The sequence below is a fragment of the Bombus vancouverensis genome, chromosome 17 (genome assembly GCF_051014615.1).
Source record: "Bombus vancouverensis nearcticus chromosome 17, iyBomVanc1_principal, whole genome shotgun sequence".
Taxonomy (NCBI): domain Eukaryota; kingdom Metazoa; phylum Arthropoda; class Insecta; order Hymenoptera; family Apidae; genus Bombus; species Bombus vancouverensis.
The window spans coordinates 6981107-7004870 of record NC_134927.1 but is presented as its reverse complement, the minus strand read 5'-3'; the positions used below and the strand labels follow the sequence as shown (position 1 = coordinate 7004870).

General features: G+C 30.5%; 4 protein-coding genes across 14 annotated transcripts; 3 read left to right on the top strand and 1 right to left on the bottom strand.

Annotated features, from left to right (window-relative positions):
• The first annotated feature begins 293 nt into the window (after positions 1 to 293).
• LOC117165953 (COMM domain-containing protein 3) lies at positions 294 to 2279 on the top strand. Of its 8 annotated transcripts, none has more exons than XM_076625802.1 (4): positions 294 to 538; positions 1323 to 1464; positions 1543 to 1814; positions 1895 to 2279. In XM_076625802.1, exons 2-4 carry the CDS (start codon positions 1329 to 1331, stop codon positions 2063 to 2065), a joined length of 579 nt encoding a protein of 192 aa, XP_076481917.1. In that variant the 5' UTR covers positions 294 to 538; positions 1323 to 1328; the 3' UTR covers positions 2066 to 2279. The 8 variants fall into 8 exon arrangements, with proteins under 8 accessions (XP_076481917.1, XP_076481918.1, XP_076481920.1 ...); XM_076625803.1 differs by having other exon boundaries at positions 1315 to 1464; XM_076625805.1 differs by having other exon boundaries at positions 533 to 609.
• A 37-nt stretch (positions 2280 to 2316) lies between these two features.
• On the bottom strand, positions 2317 to 8921 carry LOC117165951 (uncharacterized). Its single transcript, XM_033349481.2, has 5 exons — positions 8490 to 8921; positions 8164 to 8285; positions 7881 to 8033; positions 7459 to 7817; positions 2317 to 7371 (listed from the first exon to the last, which is right to left on the bottom strand). Exons 2-5 carry the CDS (start codon positions 8282 to 8284, stop codon positions 3829 to 3831), a joined length of 4176 nt encoding a protein of 1391 aa, XP_033205372.1. The 5' UTR covers position 8285; positions 8490 to 8921; the 3' UTR covers positions 2317 to 3828.
• Positions 8922 to 9606: 685 nt separating this feature from the next.
• On the top strand, positions 9607 to 18044 carry LOC117165968 (uncharacterized). Its single transcript, XM_076626172.1, has 24 exons — positions 9607 to 9864; positions 9928 to 10085; positions 10159 to 10422; positions 10488 to 11147; positions 11225 to 11387; positions 11509 to 11641; positions 11735 to 12366; positions 12441 to 12524; positions 13127 to 13274; positions 13767 to 14038; positions 14555 to 14692; positions 14772 to 15111; positions 15181 to 15225; positions 15309 to 15434; positions 15517 to 15675; positions 15765 to 15893; positions 15976 to 16157; positions 16259 to 16367; positions 16438 to 16659; positions 16760 to 16971; positions 17030 to 17249; positions 17333 to 17516; positions 17631 to 17733; positions 17814 to 18044. Exons 1-24 carry the CDS (start codon positions 9784 to 9786, stop codon positions 17922 to 17924), a joined length of 4875 nt encoding a protein of 1624 aa, XP_076482287.1. The 5' UTR covers positions 9607 to 9783; the 3' UTR covers positions 17925 to 18044.
• Positions 18045 to 18630: 586 nt separating this feature from the next.
• Positions 18631 to 23662, top strand: ClC-c (chloride channel protein 3). 4 transcript variants are annotated; one of them, XM_076626006.1, is made up of 12 exons: positions 18631 to 18845; positions 19014 to 19069; positions 20351 to 20460; positions 20561 to 20744; positions 20845 to 21194; positions 21264 to 21425; positions 21495 to 21782; positions 21849 to 22031; positions 22117 to 22331; positions 22409 to 22969; positions 23073 to 23450; positions 23540 to 23662. In XM_076626006.1, the coding sequence occupies exons 3-12, from the start codon at positions 20362 to 20364 to the stop codon at positions 23628 to 23630; spliced, it is 2511 nt and encodes an 836-aa protein (XP_076482121.1). In that variant the 5' UTR covers positions 18631 to 18845; positions 19014 to 19069; positions 20351 to 20361; the 3' UTR covers positions 23631 to 23662. The 4 variants fall into 4 exon arrangements, with proteins under 4 accessions (XP_076482121.1, XP_033205621.2, XP_033205625.2 ...); XM_033349730.2 differs by lacking the exon at positions 19014 to 19069 and having other exon boundaries at positions 18632 to 18845; XM_033349734.2 differs by lacking the exons at positions 18631 to 18845; positions 19014 to 19069 and having other exon boundaries at positions 20592 to 20744.
• The last annotated feature ends 102 nt before the right edge of the window (positions 23663 to 23764 follow it).

Below are 23764 nucleotides of genomic sequence, written 5' to 3'. Positions count from 1 at the left end.
CGTCATTCGACAGAATTTTCTTGTAACAAACATTACTTGGAATTTTCATACCACTTACCGTGATCACAGTCAAATAAATTATGTTTATAATCAGCAAAATATATTCGGATCCACTATTAGAGAAAAAGTAATCTTCTGATAATGTATTATATGTACCTACCTTACCGACCTCGCGGTGCCCCAGAAACCCGATGACCATCTCAACCGTCGAATACTCAGTTCGTAAGTACGAATAATCGATCCGATCCGAATACTCGAAAGAATCGAGTAGCTCGAATTGTCTCGATCGGTTTGAAATAGTTAAGTGACTCGAACGATCTGAATAGGTCGTACATCTTTCGTACATTACACGTAGTTTATACCTTGCGTTAAGCGAATGCGATGGTCTAATTAATTTGTACAAAAGGTATACGACCTGTTCGGATCGTTCAAGTTATTCGATTCTTTCACGCTGCTTGGATCTTTCGAATACTTGGATCGAATCGATTATTCGAACCGACGAACTATGTATATCTCGGCTCGTTTTCTCTGAGTAATAGTAAGAGATCTAGCACTAAAACAGATAATTCGTATTGCGTACTGTTGTCTGAATTTCGTCTATGTTTATTGGTGATCTTCCTATTTTTTCATCTCTAGTATGAGTTACCAGACTTGACAGTAGATTCAATATCTTGTGTGTGGCTACTATTATCATATGAAAAAAGTTTTTGGTTAAAATAAATAATAATTTATTTTCAATGTATATTTTTTCTTTTTATACAATAAATATATATGCTATATATATATATATATATATATATGTTTATATATGCTATATATATATATATATATATATATATATATTTGTTATATATATATATATATATATATATTTGTTATATATATATATATAACAAATATTTATTAAAACTTCAAGTATAACAAAAATTAAAATATGTTATAGTTGTGACTACACACATAAATACATGTAGAGTCTATACTCTTCTTGGTTCTAATAAAAATTAGCTGTGATATATTCATATTTTACAAAGTAAATTAAATAAATTAAAGTTATTCAATTTATTACCGCTTATTATTATAATAGGTCAGATATTGAAAATCGATAACATACATAGTTGGCAATTATGAAAGATAACCTCACATATCATGTTTATGAAACTTTTATTCGATATTTAAAAATTTAGTTGAATATTTATATATTTTCCATAGTTCTAAAAATGAAGTCATCCCAATGGACATATATTATAAAAGCAATTAAATTATTTGAAAGTTATACTATTCAATTGATTTTAGTGTATCATTAAGTGAATTTAGTATTTCAGGATATAATGATGGAATTATCAAAAGACACCATTGATGGTCTTGCTAATATTCTAAACACAAATATTGTTACTGACGATAACTTTCTACAAATTTTAGGAATGGCTACTTCATATATATATGAAAATCCTTCAGAAATAAAATGTGAGTATTTGTTTTGGTGTAAGTGCCAAATATAAATAAGATTAATTAACATAATTATTGAAACTAATAAAATTTCAGGCACTATCAAAACATCTGATGCGAAACCAATTTTAACAAAAAAGGTTTTTGCTGATGTGGTATGTTTACTTATAGAGGCTACCCGACATGATTTAGATGAAGAAAGCTTAAGAAGTTTTTTAAATCTTGTATATATTGGTGAAAAAAGAATTACGAAATTATGTGAAGTATACATTAATAATAAAAAGGCAATACAGTCTCAATTGGAATTGATAGGCAATAATCCACCTCACATTATTGATATAGACTGGCATTTAGATTACTGTGTCAAGGTAATTGATCGGTGAATAGAACACCGATCGTTTCATTAACAGATGCTTTATTTGCTCTTATTCATGAAAGTCATTTTCAGTTGGACACATGCAATTCACTAGGTGTTCCTCTTTATCATGTGCGACTTAGTACTAAAAAACATGAAACAATAGATCATGTAACATTTTCATGTACAATACAACAGTTGCAAGAACTGGTATTTAAGCTCAAAGATGCCATCAGATACTCAGAGAAGCTTACTAATGTTTAGCTGTATCTTTAAATTATTGATTTGCTGCATATAGTATGATCCATGTATATTTTCAAATTTCCTTGGAATTATTTTTGTTTTAGCTATTTCTATTACAATGTGAGTTTCTATAAATTATAATTATCAGCAACTTATAACATTTATGTATATTAACATTTACACAACAATTATTATAGTAATCGTTTAATAATAAACTCAATATTTGTACGTATAAGTGTAATGGTAAAATCTTATACAAACAACAGACCGTGTAAAGTATAATCAACTATATTTTTATAATCAAAAGAACATCATCTACTTTACGTAGTATTATTACTGTATTGATAACGCGCGCGCTTCAGAGTATGCGCGCGGGCACACAAACATACGTAAAACATGTACATAAATTTCAAAACAAACGACGATCAACGTTTTGTTATAAATAAAACAAAATTTCGAAAACTTCGATATTGAAATTTAAAATTTCGATATTGAAATTTTTTTACACAAAGTTATACACACACATTTTTCACTCGCTCACTCATTCAGGTACACCTTGTATACAAAAGAGTCGCGCGCGCACACAACTAATAACTTATTAAAAATACGTTGTTTTTTGCTCTACAATCAGGCATCTCTCTAAAAATTGCTTCCTCGTATTAGACAAAAAATACTATCGTTACATCCTTAATACCTAAAAATATGCGTGTCAAATTATATTAATAATCGATAATTTTTTTTATATCTAATACGTGATATAGACTTCTTTGAATCATTATACACTATTTACAAGTAAATGTATCTAAAAGGAAAAAGAAAATCATCCAATATTAAAAATTTATCTATACATTAACTCTTTCTTTCTTTCCGGCACTTATCAAAATTAATAGTGGACTTCTTATCCATGCGTGCTATTTTAATAATTCGGTGCGATGCGACACATCGATAATATTAACTAATTAAGCTGGAAAGAGAGAAATCACTTATATAGCGTAATACTTTTTCTCATCTTCTTAAACCATTTAACAACGATTTTCTCTTGCTCTCGATTTCCTAACATTATTTCATATATAAGATTACTGTGATAAGGCCTCGGGCAATTTACTATAGTTGTTTCCTTTTTAAAAAGAGGGTATATGCGAAAAAAGAGCCAATCGAAAAAGTGTATCGTAGCTAAATCTACTTGGAACATTAGATTAATTCTCGAGGCTTTGGTTAGATATTTAGTTGACTAAGATATATTAAGAAACAAATAATAAAATTTGTTCAGAAATATGATAAATAATGTAAACTAACGGACTGCGTGAAATTATTTTATAAAAACTCCTCATATAAATATGATTAATTATACGCGGTATCGTTTTCTATATAATCTTTATACAGCCCTTATGTCGAACGTGACCTTGAATATATTTAGTCATTTCTTTCATTTTTTCTTTTTTGTTTAAACCAGAAAAGAGATAGAGAGAAAGAGAGGGAGAGACATGTGTTATGTATTTCTAATTATTACAACTTTTATGTAAGATAAAGATTTAAATATTAGTGATACATTAAACATACTATTGTTTCAATATGTTTAATGCTTTGCAGTTTAAAAATCGTAATAATTAAAATAACAACACGTATTCGTTTTGTATTAGCAGCGTGAAAAAATTTGTCAGGAATCTGAAATATGTTGAATTACGATTCGACAAAATATTTTGTATAAAATAAAATGTAGCAATGTCCCAATATTTTCATACGTCAACGAACATACAACATGCATGAGTTGCTTAATGCAAAATTTATGTCTTCGTTTTGTTGACTTGAATCTCAGAATTATTCTGTTGCTCCTCGGTTTTTTCACATTTCTCGTTTTTGGGTTCTTCTACTTTTTCTTTTTCAACAACTTTTTCTGAAACTTGTACTATCTCTGCTTCATTTTGCTCATTCTGTTCTGTAATTTTTTCTGTTATTGCTTCGTCCTTCTTTTCATTAGTGAGATCTCCATTAATTTGTGGAGGAGATTTTTCTTTTTTCGTATTTACACTGTCACTATCCTCATCAGATTGACTCTTTTCCAAATTTTGTCCTTTTGATAGATATAAATTTTGTTCTTTACATTTTATAGCTTCCTTTTCCAACCGTTCCTTATTTTGATCTTGATCGCCTGCATCCAATGGAGGCGTTTCTAACTTAGTTTTCGAATTAACGATCGATGTATTTTTATTCTGTCCAACACTTGAACTGGGAGAAAGCGAAGTTGATTTAGAATTTCGAACTGTCTCTGTCGGTATGTTAACAACCTCCGTGTTGCAAAAATTTCCAGTCTTAGACAAATTAAATGCACTAACATCTTCCTGTGATGTATTTTCTGGAAGAAGCAGGTTATTAGTCTCAAGAGATGTTGCAATCGCTTGTGTTTCGGGTTTGACCAAGTTGTAAGATGCAGGAGAAATTGCTGTTAGAGAGGTAGTTTTAGGTGACTTAGGTGAAGAATAGGTGCTTGGTGGTATTCTCTGAACTGTTGGGGGTTGTGAAACTGGAGAAAAGCCAGTAGTTTGTGGAATATAACTAGATCGTTGATACAATTTATTAATTGAAGGGGGTAAATTACTATGGAAGGCACTGGGAGATGGAATTCCTATTGGTGAACGTATCAAAGGATTTGGAAATCTAGTAGCATCTGGAAATGGCCGTGGAAAGTGAGGATAGATTAGCCCAGGATTCATATTTGGTGTTGGAGAAGGTATAAAAGGACTCGTTGAAAGCATATTTACTGGAGAATTTTTTGGAGATATTGGCGAACCAGTACTTCTACAGATATCTCTTGAGAATGGAGGATTTGGGTAATTCCTTGCACTAGGAGAATATGGAGGTGGTGAAACGATAGGTGAATTAACTGTTGATACAATTGGAGATAAAGTTTTAGGATCTATCTTCATCATACTCAAGTTCCCATTTTTAGAACTGCTAGATGTGTTTGTAGTTGTTGTTGATGCCATTGTCGACTGTTCTTTTTCTTTACATTCATTACCAATACCGTACATTGGCTTCACTCCAGATGCCGGATTACCCAAATATCTTGGCATGTTTCTCATTTTAAAAATTTTAGCCGGTTTAGACTGAATTGTCTTACTTCTTTCGAAAAGCGTGGTTTGATGTAATTGGTTTTGTGTCTCTTTACTTTGATTTTTAACTGCTACATAATTGTTTTTAGAAAGTGTAGGATTCCAGCATCTCGGAGGATCACGAAGAGTCTTGTAACCTACTGCTTGACTTTGCTTTTTAGAGACAGAAAGAACCTTCTGTAAAGAGTGTGACGTAGCCATTGGAGAAGTAGTTATTAACGAAGTAGCCCTAAGACTGTCCTTTACATTTGAATAAATATGTTTGCTCTCTGTTGTGATTGCACTACTATTAGGTGCATAAACGGGCACATTTGGAATATTTGTATGTTGCTGCTGTTTACTACTGGAATCAATAGCGATTGATGGCGAACCATTCTTTCTCCCGATTTTTAATAAATCTGGGATATCGGATTTACTTCTTACTTCCGTTTTGTTCTTTTCTTTAGAATTTTCCCCAATTTTAGCACAAATATCGTTAATTTTTGAACCAGAGGCTCCAATTTTTGCACAAATTTCATTTAAATTAGAACCCTTCGTAATTAATTCATTTTTACGAATTGTTGGTTTCATCAAAGAGATTGGAATAGCATCGGGACAAGGAGGCACTGAATATGTATTAGTTATTTCCAAATTCGCTTTCAAAACGGACTCTTTTGAAGTACTTGGACTTAGATAACTACTTTTCAAAGAAGAAGAAACGTTCAAGGAAGGTATAGTAAATGCTGTAGAACTTTCTGATACTGAAGATGTAGGTACTTCATTTTCAGAGATTGCAGTAGAGGATAATTTTTGCGTCGTCGATGTACTCAAACTTTTGAGAGAATTTTTCGACATAGTATTATTTACCAAATCCTGGACCATATAGGGAAATGTAGATGTAGATTGACTTATTGTTGACGTAGAAATTGGATTGATTCCATTACCAACAGACATAGGTAGTGATGTAGAAAGATTTGATGATGCGAGATTATCATTTGATAACGATTCGATTTGAGTGTACGACTTTTGGGAAAGTGTATTTACTTGTCCATTGGTTCTTTGACAAGATTCTGTTGAAATCTGCTCAGATACATATGGTTTTTTTTCTATAATACTTTCTCCTTGAGAAGAATATTCTTCCTTCTGATCAGTTGATTGCACATTTCTTACATTTAGTTCCGTTTCTCTCGTTTCAGAATTAACTGAAGTACTTGGGTACGTTGATAAAACAGGTTCTGTGGCATCCAGTAATTCTGCTTTCTGTGATATGGCTTTTGTTGAACATGGAACTAATGATTTGGTTAATGTAACCCCGCCATTATTTGTCATTACTTGTGTTTTTGAAGGATCAAAAGAATTTTTCAGCTCTGTAGATTTTAAGTTTTCAGTAATCTTTACGTCTACCTTTTTAGATGACTGTGGTGTGATTTTCCTATCTTTCGTAACCTTTTTCGAAGAAGCATTGTTACTGCTAATTTGTCCAGTTTTCGGTTGGAATTGTAATTTCACACTTAGAGCATTGATTTTCGATCCTGTATTTATAAATTTTACCTCATTTCTTGAATTTTGCTTAGAGTTTTCCAATTTATCCGCGATAATATTATTGTTATTTCTTGATGACTCCTTTTGATCTTTATTTTCAATGTTATTATTTCTAATTTCATGTTCACTCACATATTGTGCCATCCCTTGTGATTGAATACTTTTCTGTAAAATTGTTTTATCTTCAACATTGTTATTATCCGATCGATTTTTCGATTCCTCCTCATATTTAAGGTTTATCGTATTTTCTATTCCTTTCGTTTTCACAGTTTCTGTTTGATTGGAGCATTTTTGTTCACCAAATTCGTTTAATTTGGAAGAATTATCAGACCCGCTAACGTCTTGTTTGTCTGAAGACGGTTTGTTTCCTTCACTGACTTCAGGTATGTTATTTTTACTATCATTTTCTTCAACTATTGATGTATTTATTGTTTCAATGCTAGTAATGGATTCTTCAACTTTTGTATTTTTCTTAAATTGTTGGTCCGTTATATCTGTAATACTCATAATACCAGTTTCAGAAATCTTCAACTGTACTTCTTTCCATTCCCTCTTTAATGATTTTTCTTCTTTTGATTCAATGGAATCAATTCCAGCATGAAGTAAAGTTGTTTTATAATTGACATTATCTTCAGAAAGTTTTATTCGCTTTGGAGAAGATTCAAATATTCTGTAACTTAAATGCAATGGCACTTTCTGAAATAAATATGATAAAGTGTTTATAGAAAAAATTTCAATAGAATTAGAATTTCCAAATATTTTCAATAGACCGTTGATACTTACTCGTCTCCAATGATAAATATACATCACATCCATCAATGTATAACTACTACACAGTGGTTCCTCTTTATACATTACATCCACCCTATGTGCATCAGTTAAGCCATACTTAGCTCGTATAAGCTTTTGTAAATGAAAAATGGTCACTGCAGCAGGACAGCGAAGATACCGCCTCAATAAAGGTTTTACAGCTATACCTTTGATGTCCTTGGATGGACTAAAGTATTCTAATGATAAACTAAGTGATTCATCTGGAGAATATATATGCGATTCAATTGGTTCTCCTCTTGCCTCTGGAGATGTTGCTTGAGTACATGCTTCAGGATGGTTTAGATAAAAGTCTCTTCTACATCGCATCTCATCTATAATATAAATATTTAAATGTATCTTCATTACATTATTCTTTTGTTAATAATAAAACTTACTTTGATAGCATCCTGGTACCAGTTTATACACAATGTCCTGCAAAGTGTGGTCTGGGCGAATGTTGAGTAGTGGTTTACTTTTGTGCACCTGCACCTCGCATATTGGACAATACTTATTGTTCTCCAGATACTTGACAATACAGCTCCTGCAAACTGTAGTGCGACGTTAATCGCCGCTTACATCAATATGTTGGAATCATCGCTTAACCCTTTTGCAATGATGAAACTGTATTTATTCACCACAGACAAAAGGATTAAAAAAGCGACAGAAGAATACACATACACGAATGCAAACACTCTATGATAGTAGTGGCATCAATGAAATATCCACCGCATAATTTGCACGTCAGCTGATCGTTGAGTTTGGACAACCTTAAGCGATGCCCTCCACTCTGACCTGACATCCTGCAGTAAGAAAACTGTATTAATCATATATATTTAACCCTCATAGTTAACAAAAATATCACACAAATTGCAATAACACAAAACGTTAATAATATTGAATGATATGAAATATTAATAAACAAGAACTAAAACGATCTTTTTCGACTAGTTTTAAACAATTTGCGCTATTATACCCAAGTAGAATCGTTAAAATATTAAACTTACGTGGTAAATGACGCGAAAACTGTTCGTTTTATCTAGTAATCGCCATTTGATTAAAGAAGTCAGGAAAGTTGGGTCAGAACTCGAGGTGAAATTTCACGAATTCTCATAATGAGAACATTTATTAAAAAACTGACTCAAATCCGTTAAAAACAAATCTCTTCGAAAACACAGAGCGTTCTCTGATTCTACGATTTTTCGAAATTTGAGTCAATCTAGTTCATTGTAAAATAGGCCACGGTACCAGGAAAAACTCTGAGGACGACAGCAAAACAAAATGGTGGATAAACAATCATGCCAATGACATTTCCAAAAACATGAGTTTCCTTTCAGGTGTAGTCCTTAACCATATTTTACAAGAAAAAAGTAAAGAAAAGAAGGTAATCACTAAAATTAATAAATTACAGCAAACATTGTATTTACTAAGAAATATATGAGTACTACGGGCTATTGTAACAAATTAACGGTATCATTTATCGATATGACTATTTGAGTACTTCATACAATTCAGAGATGGCATTACTAACACATAAATTTAAATTTATATATTATTTCATTGGAAATTAATATTTAATTCGAATTATATTCGATCTACAAATCAATTTAAAACTATTTAAATTGCATAAAAACATTTTATTATATGTTGTATTTTCATTAAAATGTAAATGTAAATATACTACAACCTGAACTTGTACAACATGTATCGTGTAAATATCACATATGTACATATTTTACATTTATTTCAAATAAAGAATTTGTCCATTTTTTATGCATCTCTTAGGTATTAGGAATAACAGTTTACATATTATAGTGAAATCATAAAATATTATGTTTAGATACAATATGGTATGTAAGTAAAGTATTAAATAGAACAGTTTCAATTTTGTTTTATTTTACAGTAATTAAATGCTTATATATACGTATATATATATATATATATATATATATGTATAAAGTGTTATTATAAATACATATTAGATCATAATTTTTCATTTCATCTGTTTTTACTCTACAAATATTCATGTTTATAAAAATATATAGAGAATCGAATTTTAAACAATTCAGATAGTAAATTAGATTGGGATTCGTAATCTACTATTCTTGTAATTTATGATCAATATCCAGACATTTACACAACAGAGTAAATTCAGTTTTTATATCAAGAGAACACGTATAAAATATTAAATATCTTTTTTTAAATAATGAAATTTATTGATTTTATTTAATTATATATAAATGCTTGACTTGTTGAATCTAGTTCTTCCATATCCTTCAAAAAAGTTAAATAGTATTTGAAATGATTACTTTACAAGACATTAGTAAACAACTTTTGAAACCAGCAAAAGATCTTGCTGACTGGAAATTTCCATTATCTCAGGTATATTATACTATTAAAGTTATTATAATTCAATATAAATATAAAAATATTGTGTTATTCTAGATTTTAGAAGAATATTATGCTTTATTAGAAGAACCGTGTAATATCAATTTCGGGGAAGCAGCGCTTATTCTACAAAATTCAACTAACGTATACGTTAGAAGAATTGAACATCTAGTCAATGAAGCAGAAATTTTGAGACAAACATTTTTCGGCTATGAGTAATTATTTATCTTACATTCAAGGAAAGATGTATGTATTGTAGCTAATAATTTCTTCATCTTTTTTTGTTAGGGAAAAAGGAATAAAGAAGTCTATGAATAAAGAAAAAAAATTTTTTAAGAAGAGCCACGTTAATTTGGGAAATTTTGTAATGATTGACTTAGAAAAAGATATCGGGAAACATATTGATAAAAAAAATCAATTTCAAACACAGAAGAAAGTTAAATTGTTAAGTCGTCGGTTTACACAATTAGAAAATGATGCCCTGCAATTATGCATTCCTATTCAAGTATATGATATTCTAGGAGAAATCATTGGAAAGAAATATGATTTTCGGTAAACAGCAATATCTTTGTTCTATTTTAATTTTTATGTGATAGCTTTAACTTTTTAATTTTAAGGTGCAATCAAGCCATAAATACAAGTGGAATGTTGGTGAATGAATTAACACCATATGATTTTGCTCATATATATAGATCTTATATTGAAGAGGGAAGAAATTCATTGTCGTTATATTCAGAACCAAAAACTCCGGGTACAGGAACCTCAGGATATCATTCAATTACTTCACCAAATGATAATGAGTCTATTACACTTGTTTATGATGAATTTGAAGATGAACAAAATTCTTCATTAAGGGAAAACGATTCATCAGTAAATGAATTACAAAGTATGGAGGAACAAAACACAATAAACAATAATCATGAAAGTTTATTTGTTAATAATAGCATTTTAAAACAAGCTAAAAAGGATGAATCAGAGAAAGAACATATCCAACAAAGTGCGGTGCAAAATGTTAGTATTCAAAATTGTTCAATTCAGCATTTCAAAAACACGAATCAAACTGAAGAAGAATGCCAAATTAGAGATTCAGTGCAAGTGAATCAAATAAAAAAGAATGATCAGAATAACGATGAAAATATAGTACAATTCAGTGCAGGTGATCAAATAAAATATGATAAGCAAATAAATAATTTCTCCAAAGAGAGTCAAATTTTTCAACTGAATGAATCAGATAATGTACGATGGAAAAATGGAGTACCTAGCATGCGGAAAAGAGGGTATCTCTTCGAAAATTATTCTATTAATTTTACAATTGATGATATTAAATCAATGAAAACATTAATATTTTTATTAGGAATCAAACAACAAAAGTATCAATATGTTCTGTAGATGATATAAATGAATATGACTGGGAACCAATGCCTCTTATTCAAGGAATAAAGCATGTTTTTTCTAGCAATTCATCTATCCTGAAACTTCCAGACTACATTTCACTTTTGGAAACAAAATTTGGTTCTGTATGTAGAAATAATAAGTTTTAATGTTTTGTACCTTGTACCAGTTAGAGCTTTTAATAATCTTTTAGATATTTGTATGTCTATGCATTTATTTATTTATTTTCTCTTGTTTGTTTATTAGAAAAAACGTAAATTTACATCAAAACTGTATAAACCAGAATGTTTAGCAAAACTCATTTTACGTGAAACTGAATTATTTGCAAAGAAAGACACTACTTTATGTACAAAACAGAAGTTTAAACATTTGCAGAAACGTAAGTTAATTCGAAGCAAATCATGTTTTATATTATTACTGTTGTTGTTGTTGTTGTTGTTGTTGTAACTGCAAAATATAATTTTTTTGATAGAGGAAATAGAAGACTTCATGAAGAATTTTGACGAATGTTTAAATGGTATAGAAAAAGAAAATGATGATTCTCAATATGAAGCTGTGACAAACGTTGCTATAGATTTTCATGTATCCCAAAATCAAAATGATTCAACTGAGAATAGTATTGAGGATATAACAAATAGAAGTTATCGAAATGATTCAATTGAAAACAGTATTGAGGATATAACGAGTAGAAGTTCTTCACCTACTGACATTCCATTACGATCAACAATTTGTCAAAATACAGTGGATATGCTTGCAGAATCTCCTAACTCGTCTAACAATTGGCGTGAATCTTTAACTTCAGAAATTAATTTGTCTTATTCTCTGCCGAATTATCAAACATTAATTGAGGACAAAATGAAAAAGATTTTTGAACAGTCGAATGTTATTACAGAGTTAGATCAGACTGTAGCAAAGTGGCATGCCTCGTTGCAATCAAAATTAGCGGAGGCTGAAATGAGACCTGCATTTCGAATTCGTGATTATTCATCTCATATAATAAAAGTGTTGCAAACATCAGAACAGAAAAAAATTAATTTCGACAGTGTCGTTCAAGACAAGCCCGCTCGTGAAGTAGCTAGATACTTCTTAGCTTCGTTACAATTGGTATATTTGTTTTCATTATAACTTATTTACATCTCGAGTTAGTATAGATTGTGATAACCGCTTTGTCTTTGCAGGCAAATACGTACAATGTGGAAATAAAGGCGGGGAGTAGTGATAACGATATAGAAATAACGTTGCTTAATGACAGAAAAAATTATGTAAAGAATTAAAGCAGTAACATTGATACTACAGTAAAGACTCTCCAAGAGCTCAGGAGTTGGTTTCGCTAAGCGATTGGTAAACCATAGACATTATTCTTTAAGTTAGTACGTACTATGTCGGCAGTAGTTTGTCTGGCGGACGCAAAGAGAAACAGCGGGTGAAGAAGAAAGATCCACGGGCCAAATTAACATAATTAAGCTTTTTAGTATTTTTAGTTTCGTTTTAATAAAAAAACTAATATAATGAAATGAAATCCTTATTAAGAAAAAGCTGAAAATAAAAAGATTTCGTCATTGTATTGATATTGTCTCGCCGATACGAAGACGATACGAATCTTAAAAGGAAAGTCATTGGCGTATCATACTACTGAGGATAAAACATAAGCACGATTGAAGTGATGATCTTTATTGTATTATGTTCTTGTACATACATGCATACATACAAGGATAGGAGTTTGTGTACAATTTTGTATTTATGTACTATACATACAAGTATGGATACGGAGGAAGTAAATTAAAATTATTTTTTTCTATATGGATACTAATATCATAAAATTCCTCAAAAATATACCACATTTTTAATAAAATAATACACGTTTATTGCTCATATCAGTTTAGGATTAAATCACTTCAAATTTACCGCCATACATAATATAAAACTGAAACTTATTTTTCTACTTGTACCCTTAATAAAAGATAATCGCGCATGCGTTATCGCCGAAATATCATTGCTTGCCGGCTGTGGTGGTAAGTATTCAGGTGCGTTAGTTTACGCTGAAGTCGTTTAAAGATGAGTTCTATTTTTTTTACATAATCATTTTTGTTACAATGACTAATTACAATTATTGATATAAAATACATTTTTCGTTACATATTTATGAAGTACTTAAAAAATTGTCTATGTTTAGCATTTTGCCAAAATGTTATTTATATATATATATATATATATATCAATGTATATATATAAATCAATTAGACTCTTTGAAATGTCATTTTATTAGCTTGAAGCTCTTGAATGAATAAAAGTTGTATCTAAGAGAAATTGGATACTCTATTAAATTACTTGATAGTAACAATTCAGCCAATTCAAATCTGTTTGCTCTCCCCTTCTTTCTAATTTGTTTGATATATTAGGGATACAAGTCTCTTTAGGAGCGTGTGATTTTTATAAAGTTTTCTTTGGTAAGTTAAATGTAATACCTTTTTGGTTACAAAAGCGATAAATAAATAATTTTTAAGGATTTGACATACATGTAATCATGGAAAAGAAAGCTTCTATGAAATCTACTCGATGGATACTACAACCATGGAGCCTTTTGTTTCTTATTCTAATTCAATTCTTGGTACAATTTTTAACATCTATCTATCTTTATACTTATGTGGCCCATGTGGAAACAAATGTTCTTATTATGCGAAACCAAGACTTTTTAGAAACTGAAAAATTGGTAAGGAGGAAACGAAGTAGTGCTTTACCTGTGACAGAAGATAATAAAGTTTCAGATACATCCAGAGTATGTATTATCAATATATAGCATAAGGCACTTGGAATCAAAGGGGCACAAGTGATATTTTTCAAATTTTTTAATTAGAAGCAGAAATGACTAATTAGATCATTAAATGCAATATATATATATATATATATATATATATATATATATATATATATATATATATATAATTTAAGTAATCCATCATTATATAAAAGTATCATTTAAAGGCTAGAAAAATTGATTTCTAAGCAAATAATATTGAAATAACATGCAAGTGTAAATACATTAGTTTCTGTATATTCAATAACTCATAAACTAAAACATAAAATTCATTAAAAATATGTGTATATACTCCTTGCTATGTCAAGCATTAAATATAACTTAATTTTCATAGAGACTTTACAGTGCAATCTTTTTTAACACATTTGAATTTCAAACTTGGTTACCTTGATATCGGAAAAAAGTCACTTGCATCTTTTTGGTTCTAGTTGCCTCATATAAAAATTGTACGTTATATTTATATTTTTTACATTTTAGATTTGGCAAGAGAAGGATACATTAAAAGAATCTAAGAAAGTAACTTCATCTCCCATAGCAAAAACAGGTTTGGCATCTTCTCCAATTACTCCTATGGGACATGATTGGGTATGGTTAAATGCAGATACTCGTGTGCAGGTTAAATATTTAACTTTTCTTAATAATCAAAGCTAATAGAAATGTGTTAAATTTTATTCATAGATATTGCACATTTTAGCTCGATGCGATTGAAAATTTTTGTCGATCGTCAATGAAATATTGTCCTCCGGGATTACCAGGAGCACCAGGAAGTCCAGGAGCTCCCGGGGAACCAGGTCTTCCCGGATTACGAGGAATGACTGGTCCGAAAGGACCACCTGGTTTGACTGGCCCTCCTGGTCCTCGTGGACCAAAAGGTGATATAGGACCAGCTGGTTTTGATGGAAGGGATGGAATACCGGGAGAACCTGGACTTGATGGAATTCCTGGACGTAGTGGTACAGATGGATTATCTGGTATGAATGGTAAACCAGGACTAAATGGGTCTCCTGGTCGGCCTGGACGTAATGGAACAGATGGTATGCACCTTTTGATTTAGAAACCTTTTGTATTCATTAATTTAATTTCTAAAGATACAATATCTTTAGGAAGGCCAGGTCAAATGGGACCTCAAGGACCAATCGGACCACGTGGTAACTTAACATTATTTCAAATTCGCTCATTCTAATTGCACGTGGATGAAAAAGAGATACGTTGATGATGTGAACAACTTTAGGAGAAATGGGTCCTCCTGGTAGACCAGGCTCACCAGGACAAGATGGCAGACCAGGGATAACAGCCTGGAAGGTGAACATGAATGATTATAATATAAACGACTTATTGATTCCTCCTTCTATTCTAGGCAAGTACCTTCTTTATCTTTAAATAACTATACTTTGAAAATTTGCGTGCTCAAACGATGTAGTTTTTGTAAAATCTTTCAGATGATCGAATGTTACCTTCAACAGTAAATTCGACGGGCTTAATTTCCGTTTATGAAGGAACTAATTTACGATTAAAATGTGCAGCAAGTGGCAAACCTGAACCTACTGTTCAATGGTTTAGAAGCGATGGTGGTGTCATTCCTATTGGATCTTGGCATGGTAATATGAAATTATAATCGTGTCAGTAACGTGATTATGAACTTTCACAAAAGTATATAATTATATAAGTATACAATTTTATTGAACAGTGACTTCTGTAATTGGACATACATTTAATATCAGTATAGTTAACAGAGAACATATGGGAGAATATATTTGTGTAGCTGATAATGGAATTCCACCTCGAGCATTGAAAAGAATCAAACTTCAAGTTAAATGTAAATATTTTGATATACACGTCTATATATACATATATATTTTATTTATTTCTTTTATTAAGAAAGTATTTTTTTTTTGCAGTTCCACCTTTCATTCGAATTCGTAATCAAATGATTCGCGCACGCAGTCAAAGTACTGTAGTTTTAGAATGTGAAGTTGAAGCATTTCCAGAACCAATTGTTTATTGGGAACGTGAAGATCGTAGACTCAAAATGTCTGAGAAATATAGACTTGAAGTTTATGACAGAAGAGATATGTATAAGGTAAAAGATAATAGCATCCTATCCAATGTGTTCATATACTTCTGTGTAATGTGTGAAATGTGTATATTTCCATATACTTCTATCTTAATGTAATATTTTAGCTTAAAATGCGTCTGAAGATTGCAAAGATAACATCAGCAGATTATGGTACATATCATTGTGTTGTGAAAAATGATATTGACACCACTAAAGGATCATTTACAGTCGATGGTAACGTATATTTCTAACTTTAATATTTTTTAGATAATTACATGAATATTGACATTGAAATATTTTGTAGATGATGCGAAGAGCATGGAAAAGTCAAAGCTAGGAAAACAACAACACGTTACATATGGAAAGCCTGCGCCACAGCATGTTGATTTAGATGAACTTTGTGCACCACATGAAACTTGCGCTGCTTGCCCTGTTTTAAGATGTACTTTTACAGATGTTGCCGAATATTTAAATATTCAGCCACTCAAAAATGTCAACTTTACTGGACTTCCATTGAGATTGGCAGGTGAAGTACATTTATTATTTCTTCTCAAAATAAATGTATAAGTATAGGTTGTACATAATTAAATAAATTAACGAGATATTAATTTTATTTAATTCTGTAGATGGTGTAATAGAAGCAGTAGGAAAACCAGTTTTAAAGGGTACTATGGATGATCATTACGGAAGCTGGATGCATGACACTAAATCTGATGGTTATCCAGAGAAACTCTGGGTTACCCGAAAGAATGAAACTTCTTTCATATTTGAATATGAGTCAAAGGATCATTTTAAACATGGGAGTTCATATCCCATTAAACTGCCATATCCATTTCAGGTATATCATACTATTTTTAAAATTATGTATTATTATCTCATGTTAAATTTATTTTTAGGGAAATGGGCATGTAGTGTATAACAAATCTTTCTTTTATAACCCCATAAACCGATCATCAATTTTTCGATTTAATCTTCATTCTATTTCTGATCAAGTATGTGGTAAGGAGTTTTCGCGGTGTGAATTACATCTTCCAGGTTTATTAGTGAACACGAGGAATTATTTATATACACCGAATCATAATTTTAATTATGTTGACTTCAATGTTGATGAGAACGGTAATTATATCGTAATTCGTTTGAAAGAAGTATTTCTCCTTAAATGAAAATAGTGAATAAGACGTACATTATTTTAACAACAGGATTATGGATAATATACGGTTTACCATCGAATAATACAATAGTAATAAAGATGGATGCGACTAATATGAATATTCAACATGCATGGAACATTAGTATAGATAATCATAAATTTGGAGAAATGTTCATTGCTGGAGGAGTGCTTTACGCTGTTCATAGCGTTACGGAAGAAACGATGAAAATAAGGTAAAATTTAGAAAAAAAAGGGAAAGAATAAAGAAGTGTTATAAGCTTAAAAAAGAAAAATATATTTTATAATATATTTTATTTTATAATTACATATCGATATGTTACTTATAGGTTGGCCTTTGATCTTTATAAAAATGTTACAATACCTGTTCATTTATCATTCACGAATCCTTATCACAAAACTACGGCAGTCAGCTACAACCATAAAACAAAAGTAAATATTTTGAAGTTTAAGAAATAAAACAAATTAAATAAGGATTTTAAAGCTTATTGTGATGTCTTCTTTATTTCTAGGAACTTTATACTTGGAATAAAGGAAATCAATTGGCCTACCCGATTAAATATCAGGGCTCTACAAATGCTACAGCAAAAGAAGAATTCAGGGTTAAGGAAACTGGAGTTTGAGGCTGCCATCAATGTGAAATTGAGAAATTGGTGAAACATATATATTTTATCCTTGAACTTTTTATTAATGTATTAACAAAAGAAGACAATAAGAGAAATAAAGCTTTTCTCTCCATTTAATCTTGTGCTTGAAAACCCATTTTTGTTAACTCAAGAATTTTAGATTTGCATGATTCAGTTTACTTCGCTATAATAATTGAAAGTTACCGAGTATAAACCATGTTCAGTAAATATTATACTCTAACATTACAGGTGGCTAATAAAGAGATCGAATGGTACACTAATATCTCGAGTTGACTATCTTCTTCAGTTTTAAAAATTTGTATCTGCAATAATAAAATTTTTGTTTTAAATTTTAATTATAAATTTATAAAGATTGTTATAAAAGTAATCTAAGAGAATTGCAAGTTTACGAAATTCAATTTCAAAATTAACCGTATTAAATCATAGATTATCGTAAGGTATAAATTATTGTATTTAATCGTTTAATTATTTTCTTTAAATTGACGATAAATTTAAAAAATTTTAATTTTTTTAGTGTTTTTAGTAGACGTAAATTCTTTCATCATCAAAACTACTTTATTTGAAGTTTATCTTTTAAACTCTAAACAAATTTTGAAACGTGGTAAGTAAAATCATTTGTTCGATATAGTTCGGTAAGATGGCGCATGATGACATATTTAATCAAATAAAGAGTAAGAAAGTAGACTAAGTGAGTAAGAGAAACAGAAAATGCTTTGACAAGTCTTTACTTTTAGTCCGATACTCGTAGTTTCTCCTTGATTAAGAAGAAATATTCGCAATTTTAAGGCTAAATTTGACCTGCAAGAAAATAAATGACATGATTCGATGTTAAAACAATAAAAAAGAGAAAGGATATTCATGAATGGAAAGCTGAGAAGCATTCTACCTGAAAAAATGGTAAGTATGATTGAACAACTCGACAATTTGATCTGTCGAGAATATGGTGTCAATTCTAACCTTGCAAAGGTTGAATATGGTAGAAACTGTCTTATAGTAAACTTCACGTAAAATTTATGAATCTTCAATGATTTATTTAAACATCTGTTCGTTTCAACCTTTTTTCAGACCTTTTTCCTGCACATTACATGGATGTCGATAACCTCACCTTCAACTTGTTTGAAGTAATCAAATTTTCTCATTTATATTTCTCTCTCTGTTTGCTTCTTTTTTTCTAATTTACATATTTGAAAGACAGAAATTGGTCCATCAAAGTCAATTGTAAAAGTATCATAATGACGTGCCGATAAATGGTCTTCATTCGAAATTTTTTGTCATTTAATGTATATTGATCACTTCAATATTTCCTGTTATCTTATAGTACCGCAAATAGTTTATTCAATTCAATTATCCAAATAAATTTTAAATATATCTGTTATCTGATCTGTCAGTAATTATTTATGAGTAATTAATACGTTATACATGTACCTTATATTATATATGCCTTGCAGATAAATTAAATATAATTTTTAATGAATATTAAATCAATTTTCTGTAAACAAAGAAAATTTATATAAACTTTTTTATTATTATCAATAAGTTAGAAAAGATTAATCTAACAAAGTATGTAAATCTATACATATTATACTAAGTAATGTATCATATGTATATAATTTTATTTATATCATCTTTTTGTTACTTTCAAATTATTATTTTCTTCTAGATATTTTTATTCAATTATTTATAATATTTTGAGAAAATATTTTCAATATTCTGATAAGTATATTTTGCATTTACATAATATTTAATATTGCTACATTTTTTTCGATTTTGGAAAAGACAATGCTGTTTATTTATAAATATTATGCTGCACATGCAGATCAAAATTATGCTTAATATGAAGACTATCATAAGCCTATCTCATAAGATAAAATATTTTTATATATAACAGTGATAGAATTAAATTAGATTTTCGTTATACAAGGTTTATGTTTAATATTATCTAAAAACTAAAAATCAATCATATAATATAGTCATAAGTATTGTCATATATTATTACGTAGTATATATCAACAGAAATTATTTTAATTTTTAAGATAAACATTTTATGTATTATTCATCAATATAATCCTACACAATGTACCTACAACATGAGTGTAAGATAATCTCCTATGAGATGATATTACTAACGTACTTAGTAATGTAGTCAGAAACAATGATACTGTGTTGAGAGGAGTTATTATACAATTATATTATAAAATAATCCATTTAAGTTAGTGCATTGTTTAACTGTTAATACCGATTTTATTAATATATTTGTTAACGAGAATTGAAGAGATAGTATTTTTTATGTATTTATTTTATGTGAAAATATTTAGTTGTTATTAACTTATTCCTTATTTTCAAACATATTATACACATGTACATAAATAAATTATGTATTTATATTCAAGTTCCTTTTACAGGTTGCAATGCCATGGAGAAATTTCCACTGAAAGGTACAACATTATCGAACAATACAGTTCCACAAAATCATCAGCATACATTAACTACGTACCAGTCAGTTGATACAAAGGTAAAAATTAATATATGAAGAAATTTGATAAGAGAATAATAAAAAAAGGAATAATAGTAGTAACAAAAATTTAAAGAGTGAAAACTTTGATTAATTATAGATAGAAAATTCAGATGATGTATACTTCGTAGAGGATGTCCGATCGCGAAATCGAAATACTGCACGTGACAGTACTATAAGTAGCGACGACGACATGCTGGAAGTTAATAATGTAAATTCCCATCATGGACAGAACACCGTTCTTTCGGAACACTGTGTCCGTATCGACGATGCTTCCTCTCACAGTATGTAATAAATTATGTAATTTTTTAATATTGTAATTTACACTCAATTTGTAAAAATGTAGAACACAGTTTCATTCTGTATTGCTCAATTGTATTTCAGTTTCAGTTGATTCCGATGACATTCCTGGTATCGGACAATATGATGACTTTCACACGATTGATTGGCAACGAGATATCGCTCGAGATAGAATGCGTCATCGATATATTGTGAAAAAGAAACATGATTCTATTTGGGGCTTAATCAAGGGAGCTCATGATGCTTGGTCTGGATGGCTCTGTGTTTTGCTAGTTGGTCTCTTTACAGGAGTCGCAGCAGGTATTATAGATATAGGGGCTTCTTGGATGACTGATTTAAAATTTGGCATATGCCCACAAGCATTTTGGTTAAATAAAGAACAATGTTGTTGGAGTTATAATGAAACAACTTTTGACGGTGGTAATTGCTCTCAGGTATGTGCTTTATTATTATCTTTTCTTTTATAATAATGTTTAAGTTTGTATGTCATAATCTTCTTTCAGTGGTGGACATGGCCAGAAGTATTTAGTCAGTCAAAAGATGGTGCAGGACCATACATGATCTCGTATATGTTTTACATCGCTTGGGCTCTTTTGTTTGCTTCACTTTCCGCCTCATTAGTAAGAATGTTTGCACCATACGCTTGTGGTTCAGGAATTCCTGAGGTAAATATATAAAAAACGAAAATAAAAACTATAATGATTTTTTAATTATACTGAAAAATCATGTTTTAGATAAAGACCATCCTAAGTGGATTTATTATTCGTGGATATTTAGGAAAGTGGACATTAATAATCAAATCAGTAGGTTTGATTCTATCGGTCTCAGCAGGTTTAAATTTAGGCAAAGAAGGGCCGATGGTTCACATAGCTTGTTGCATAGGAAATATATTTTCTTATCTTTTTCCAAAATATGGCAGAAATGAAGCAAAGAAAAGAGAAATTTTATCAGCAGCTGCTGCTGCAGGAGTTTCAGTTGCTTTTGGTGCTCCAATTGGGGGTGTTCTTTTTAGTCTTGAAGAGGTATGTATCAGGAGAATGATAGTTTGATATATCTAATGGTTGAATATATTTAACAACATTTTTCAGGTGAGCTATTACTTTCCACTAAAAACTTTATGGAGATCATTTTTCTGTGCCTTGATAGCTGCTTTTATTTTACGATCTATAAATCCATTTGGCAACGAGCACTCTGTGCTTTTTTATGTTGAATATAATAAGCCTTGGATATTTTTTGAGCTAATACCCTTCGTCATGCTTGGAATAATTGGTGTAAGTTTATCTTTCTGTAAATTTTCTTCCATAGTTTTCTAAAGATTGTTAAATTACCCTTTTCCCTTTCTCTTTCTTTCAATAGGGCGTGATTGCTACTTTGTTTATTAAAGCAAATCTGTTTTGGTGTCGTTATCGTAAAACTTCAAAATTGGGCCAGTATCCAGTTACCGAAGTTCTAATCGTAACAGTTGCAACTGCTGTTATTGGATATCCAAATCCATATACACGAATGAGTACAAGTCAACTCATTTATTTGTTATTTAGACAATGTGGAGTATCAAATGCAGACATTTTATGGTAGAAATTCCCTCTCTTATTTTTTAAAATTAACATTAGTTTTAAAATATAGTAAATTTCTCTTTTTGTTTATATAGTGATTATAATAGAAACTTTACTGCTGTAAAATCAGCGATTGAAGTTGCAGCAGCTGGCCCCGGAGTTTATAAGGCGATATGGCTTCTCGTCTTAGCATTAATTCTAAAACTTGTTATGACAATATTTACGTTCGGTATGAAAGTACCTTGCGGATTATTTATTCCATCACTTTGTTTGGGAGCGATAATGGGCCGTATTGTGGGGATTGGAATGGAGCAACTAGCGTATAATTATCCACATATTTGGATATTTAGTGAAGCATGTTCAACTGGTGTCGATTGTATAACTCCTGGACTATACGCAATGGTTGGTGCCGCAGCAGTTCTCGGCGGTGTTACTAGAATGACTGTTTCTCTCGTCGTAATAATGTTTGAGTTAACTGGAGGTGTACGATATATTGTACCGTTAATGGCAGCCGCTATGGCAAGTAAATGGGTCGGCGATGCTCTTGGGAAACAGGGCATTTATGATGCTCACATTGGTTTGAACGGTTATCCATTTCTTGATAGCAAAGATGAATTTCAACATACTACTCTTGCGGCTGATGTCATGCAACCTAAGTAATTGCACCATTATCGTTAAAATATTATATTCTTGTAAAATATCTTTGATTTGATTTTTACGTTTTCTCTTCATAGTTAACAAGTCTAATGATATTTTCAGACGAAATGAAGCCCTTCATGTGCTTACTCAAGATTCAATGACAGTCGAAGACGTTGAAAATTTATTGAAAGAAACGGAACATAATGGTTTCCCAGTGATAGTTTCAAAAGAATCTCAATATCTTGTTGGCTTCGTGTTACGAAGAGATTTGAATCTTGCAATCGCAAATGCCAAACGTATGACAGAGGAAATTACTGGACAATCATTGGTTATATTTACAAATGGAAACAACGTTCAAACTCATTCTCCTCCACCACTTAAATTGAAAAAGATCCTTGATATGGCTCCAATAACAATTACCGACCAAACACCCATGGAGACTGTTGTTGATATGTTTAGAAAGTTGGGATTAAGACAAACCCTTGTTACGCATAATGGGTAATTACTTTCTATTATTTTATGTATTACTTGTTTTGTGTACGATACAAGATTATATTAACTTTTCATGGCTACGTTCAACTTTGCAGCCGACTACTCGGAGTTATTACAAAGAAGGATGTATTGAGACACGTGAAGCAACTTGACAACGAAGATCCTAATTCTGTATTGTTCAATTAAAATTTATATAAAAAATATATATATGAGAGATACAGTGTTTTATAATGCATGGTATCAACCGAGCAATTGGGTACACTATACCAACAGTATGGTTTTTGATATTTTCATATAATCGTTAACAAGAAATTTGTTTT

Bases quoted from the DNA above. Each gene is read 5' to 3' on its own strand.
- LOC117165953 (XM_076625802.1), top strand. From the start codon at position 1,329: ATGATGGAATTATCAAAAGACACCATTGATGGTCTTGCTAATATTCTA. The intron at 1,465-1,542 runs GTGAGTATTTGT...ATAAAATTTCAG, and splicing joins AAATCCTTCAGAAATAAAAT to GCACTATCAAAACATCTGAT. The intron at 1,815-1,894 runs GTAATTGATCGG...AGTCATTTTCAG, and splicing joins ATTTAGATTACTGTGTCAAG to TTGGACACATGCAATTCACT.
- LOC117165951 (XM_033349481.2), bottom strand. From the start codon at position 8,284: ATGTCAGGTCAGAGTGGAGGGCATCGCTTAAGGTTGTCCAAACTCAAC. The intron at 8,034-8,163 runs GTATGTGTATTC...GTCGCACTACAG, and splicing joins CATAGAGTGTTTGCATTCGT to TTTGCAGGAGCTGTATTGTC. The intron at 7,818-7,880 runs GTAAGTTTTATT...TTTATATTATAG, and splicing joins GGTACCAGGATGCTATCAAA to ATGAGATGCGATGTAGAAGA.
- LOC117165968 (XM_076626172.1), top strand. From the start codon at position 9,784: ATGATTACTTTACAAGACATTAGTAAACAACTTTTGAAACCAGCAAAA. The intron at 14,039-14,554 runs GTATGTATTATC...TTTACATTTTAG, and splicing joins AAGTTTCAGATACATCCAGA to ATTTGGCAAGAGAAGGATAC. The intron at 15,112-15,180 runs GTATGCACCTTT...CAATATCTTTAG, and splicing joins TGGACGTAATGGAACAGATG to GAAGGCCAGGTCAAATGGGA.
- ClC-c (XM_076626006.1), top strand. From the start codon at position 20,362: ATGGAGAAATTTCCACTGAAAGGTACAACATTATCGAACAATACAGTT. The intron at 22,332-22,408 runs GTAGAAATTCCC...TTGTTTATATAG, and splicing joins TCAAATGCAGACATTTTATG to TGATTATAATAGAAACTTTA. The intron at 22,970-23,072 runs GTAATTGCACCA...TGATATTTTCAG, and splicing joins GCTGATGTCATGCAACCTAA to ACGAAATGAAGCCCTTCATG.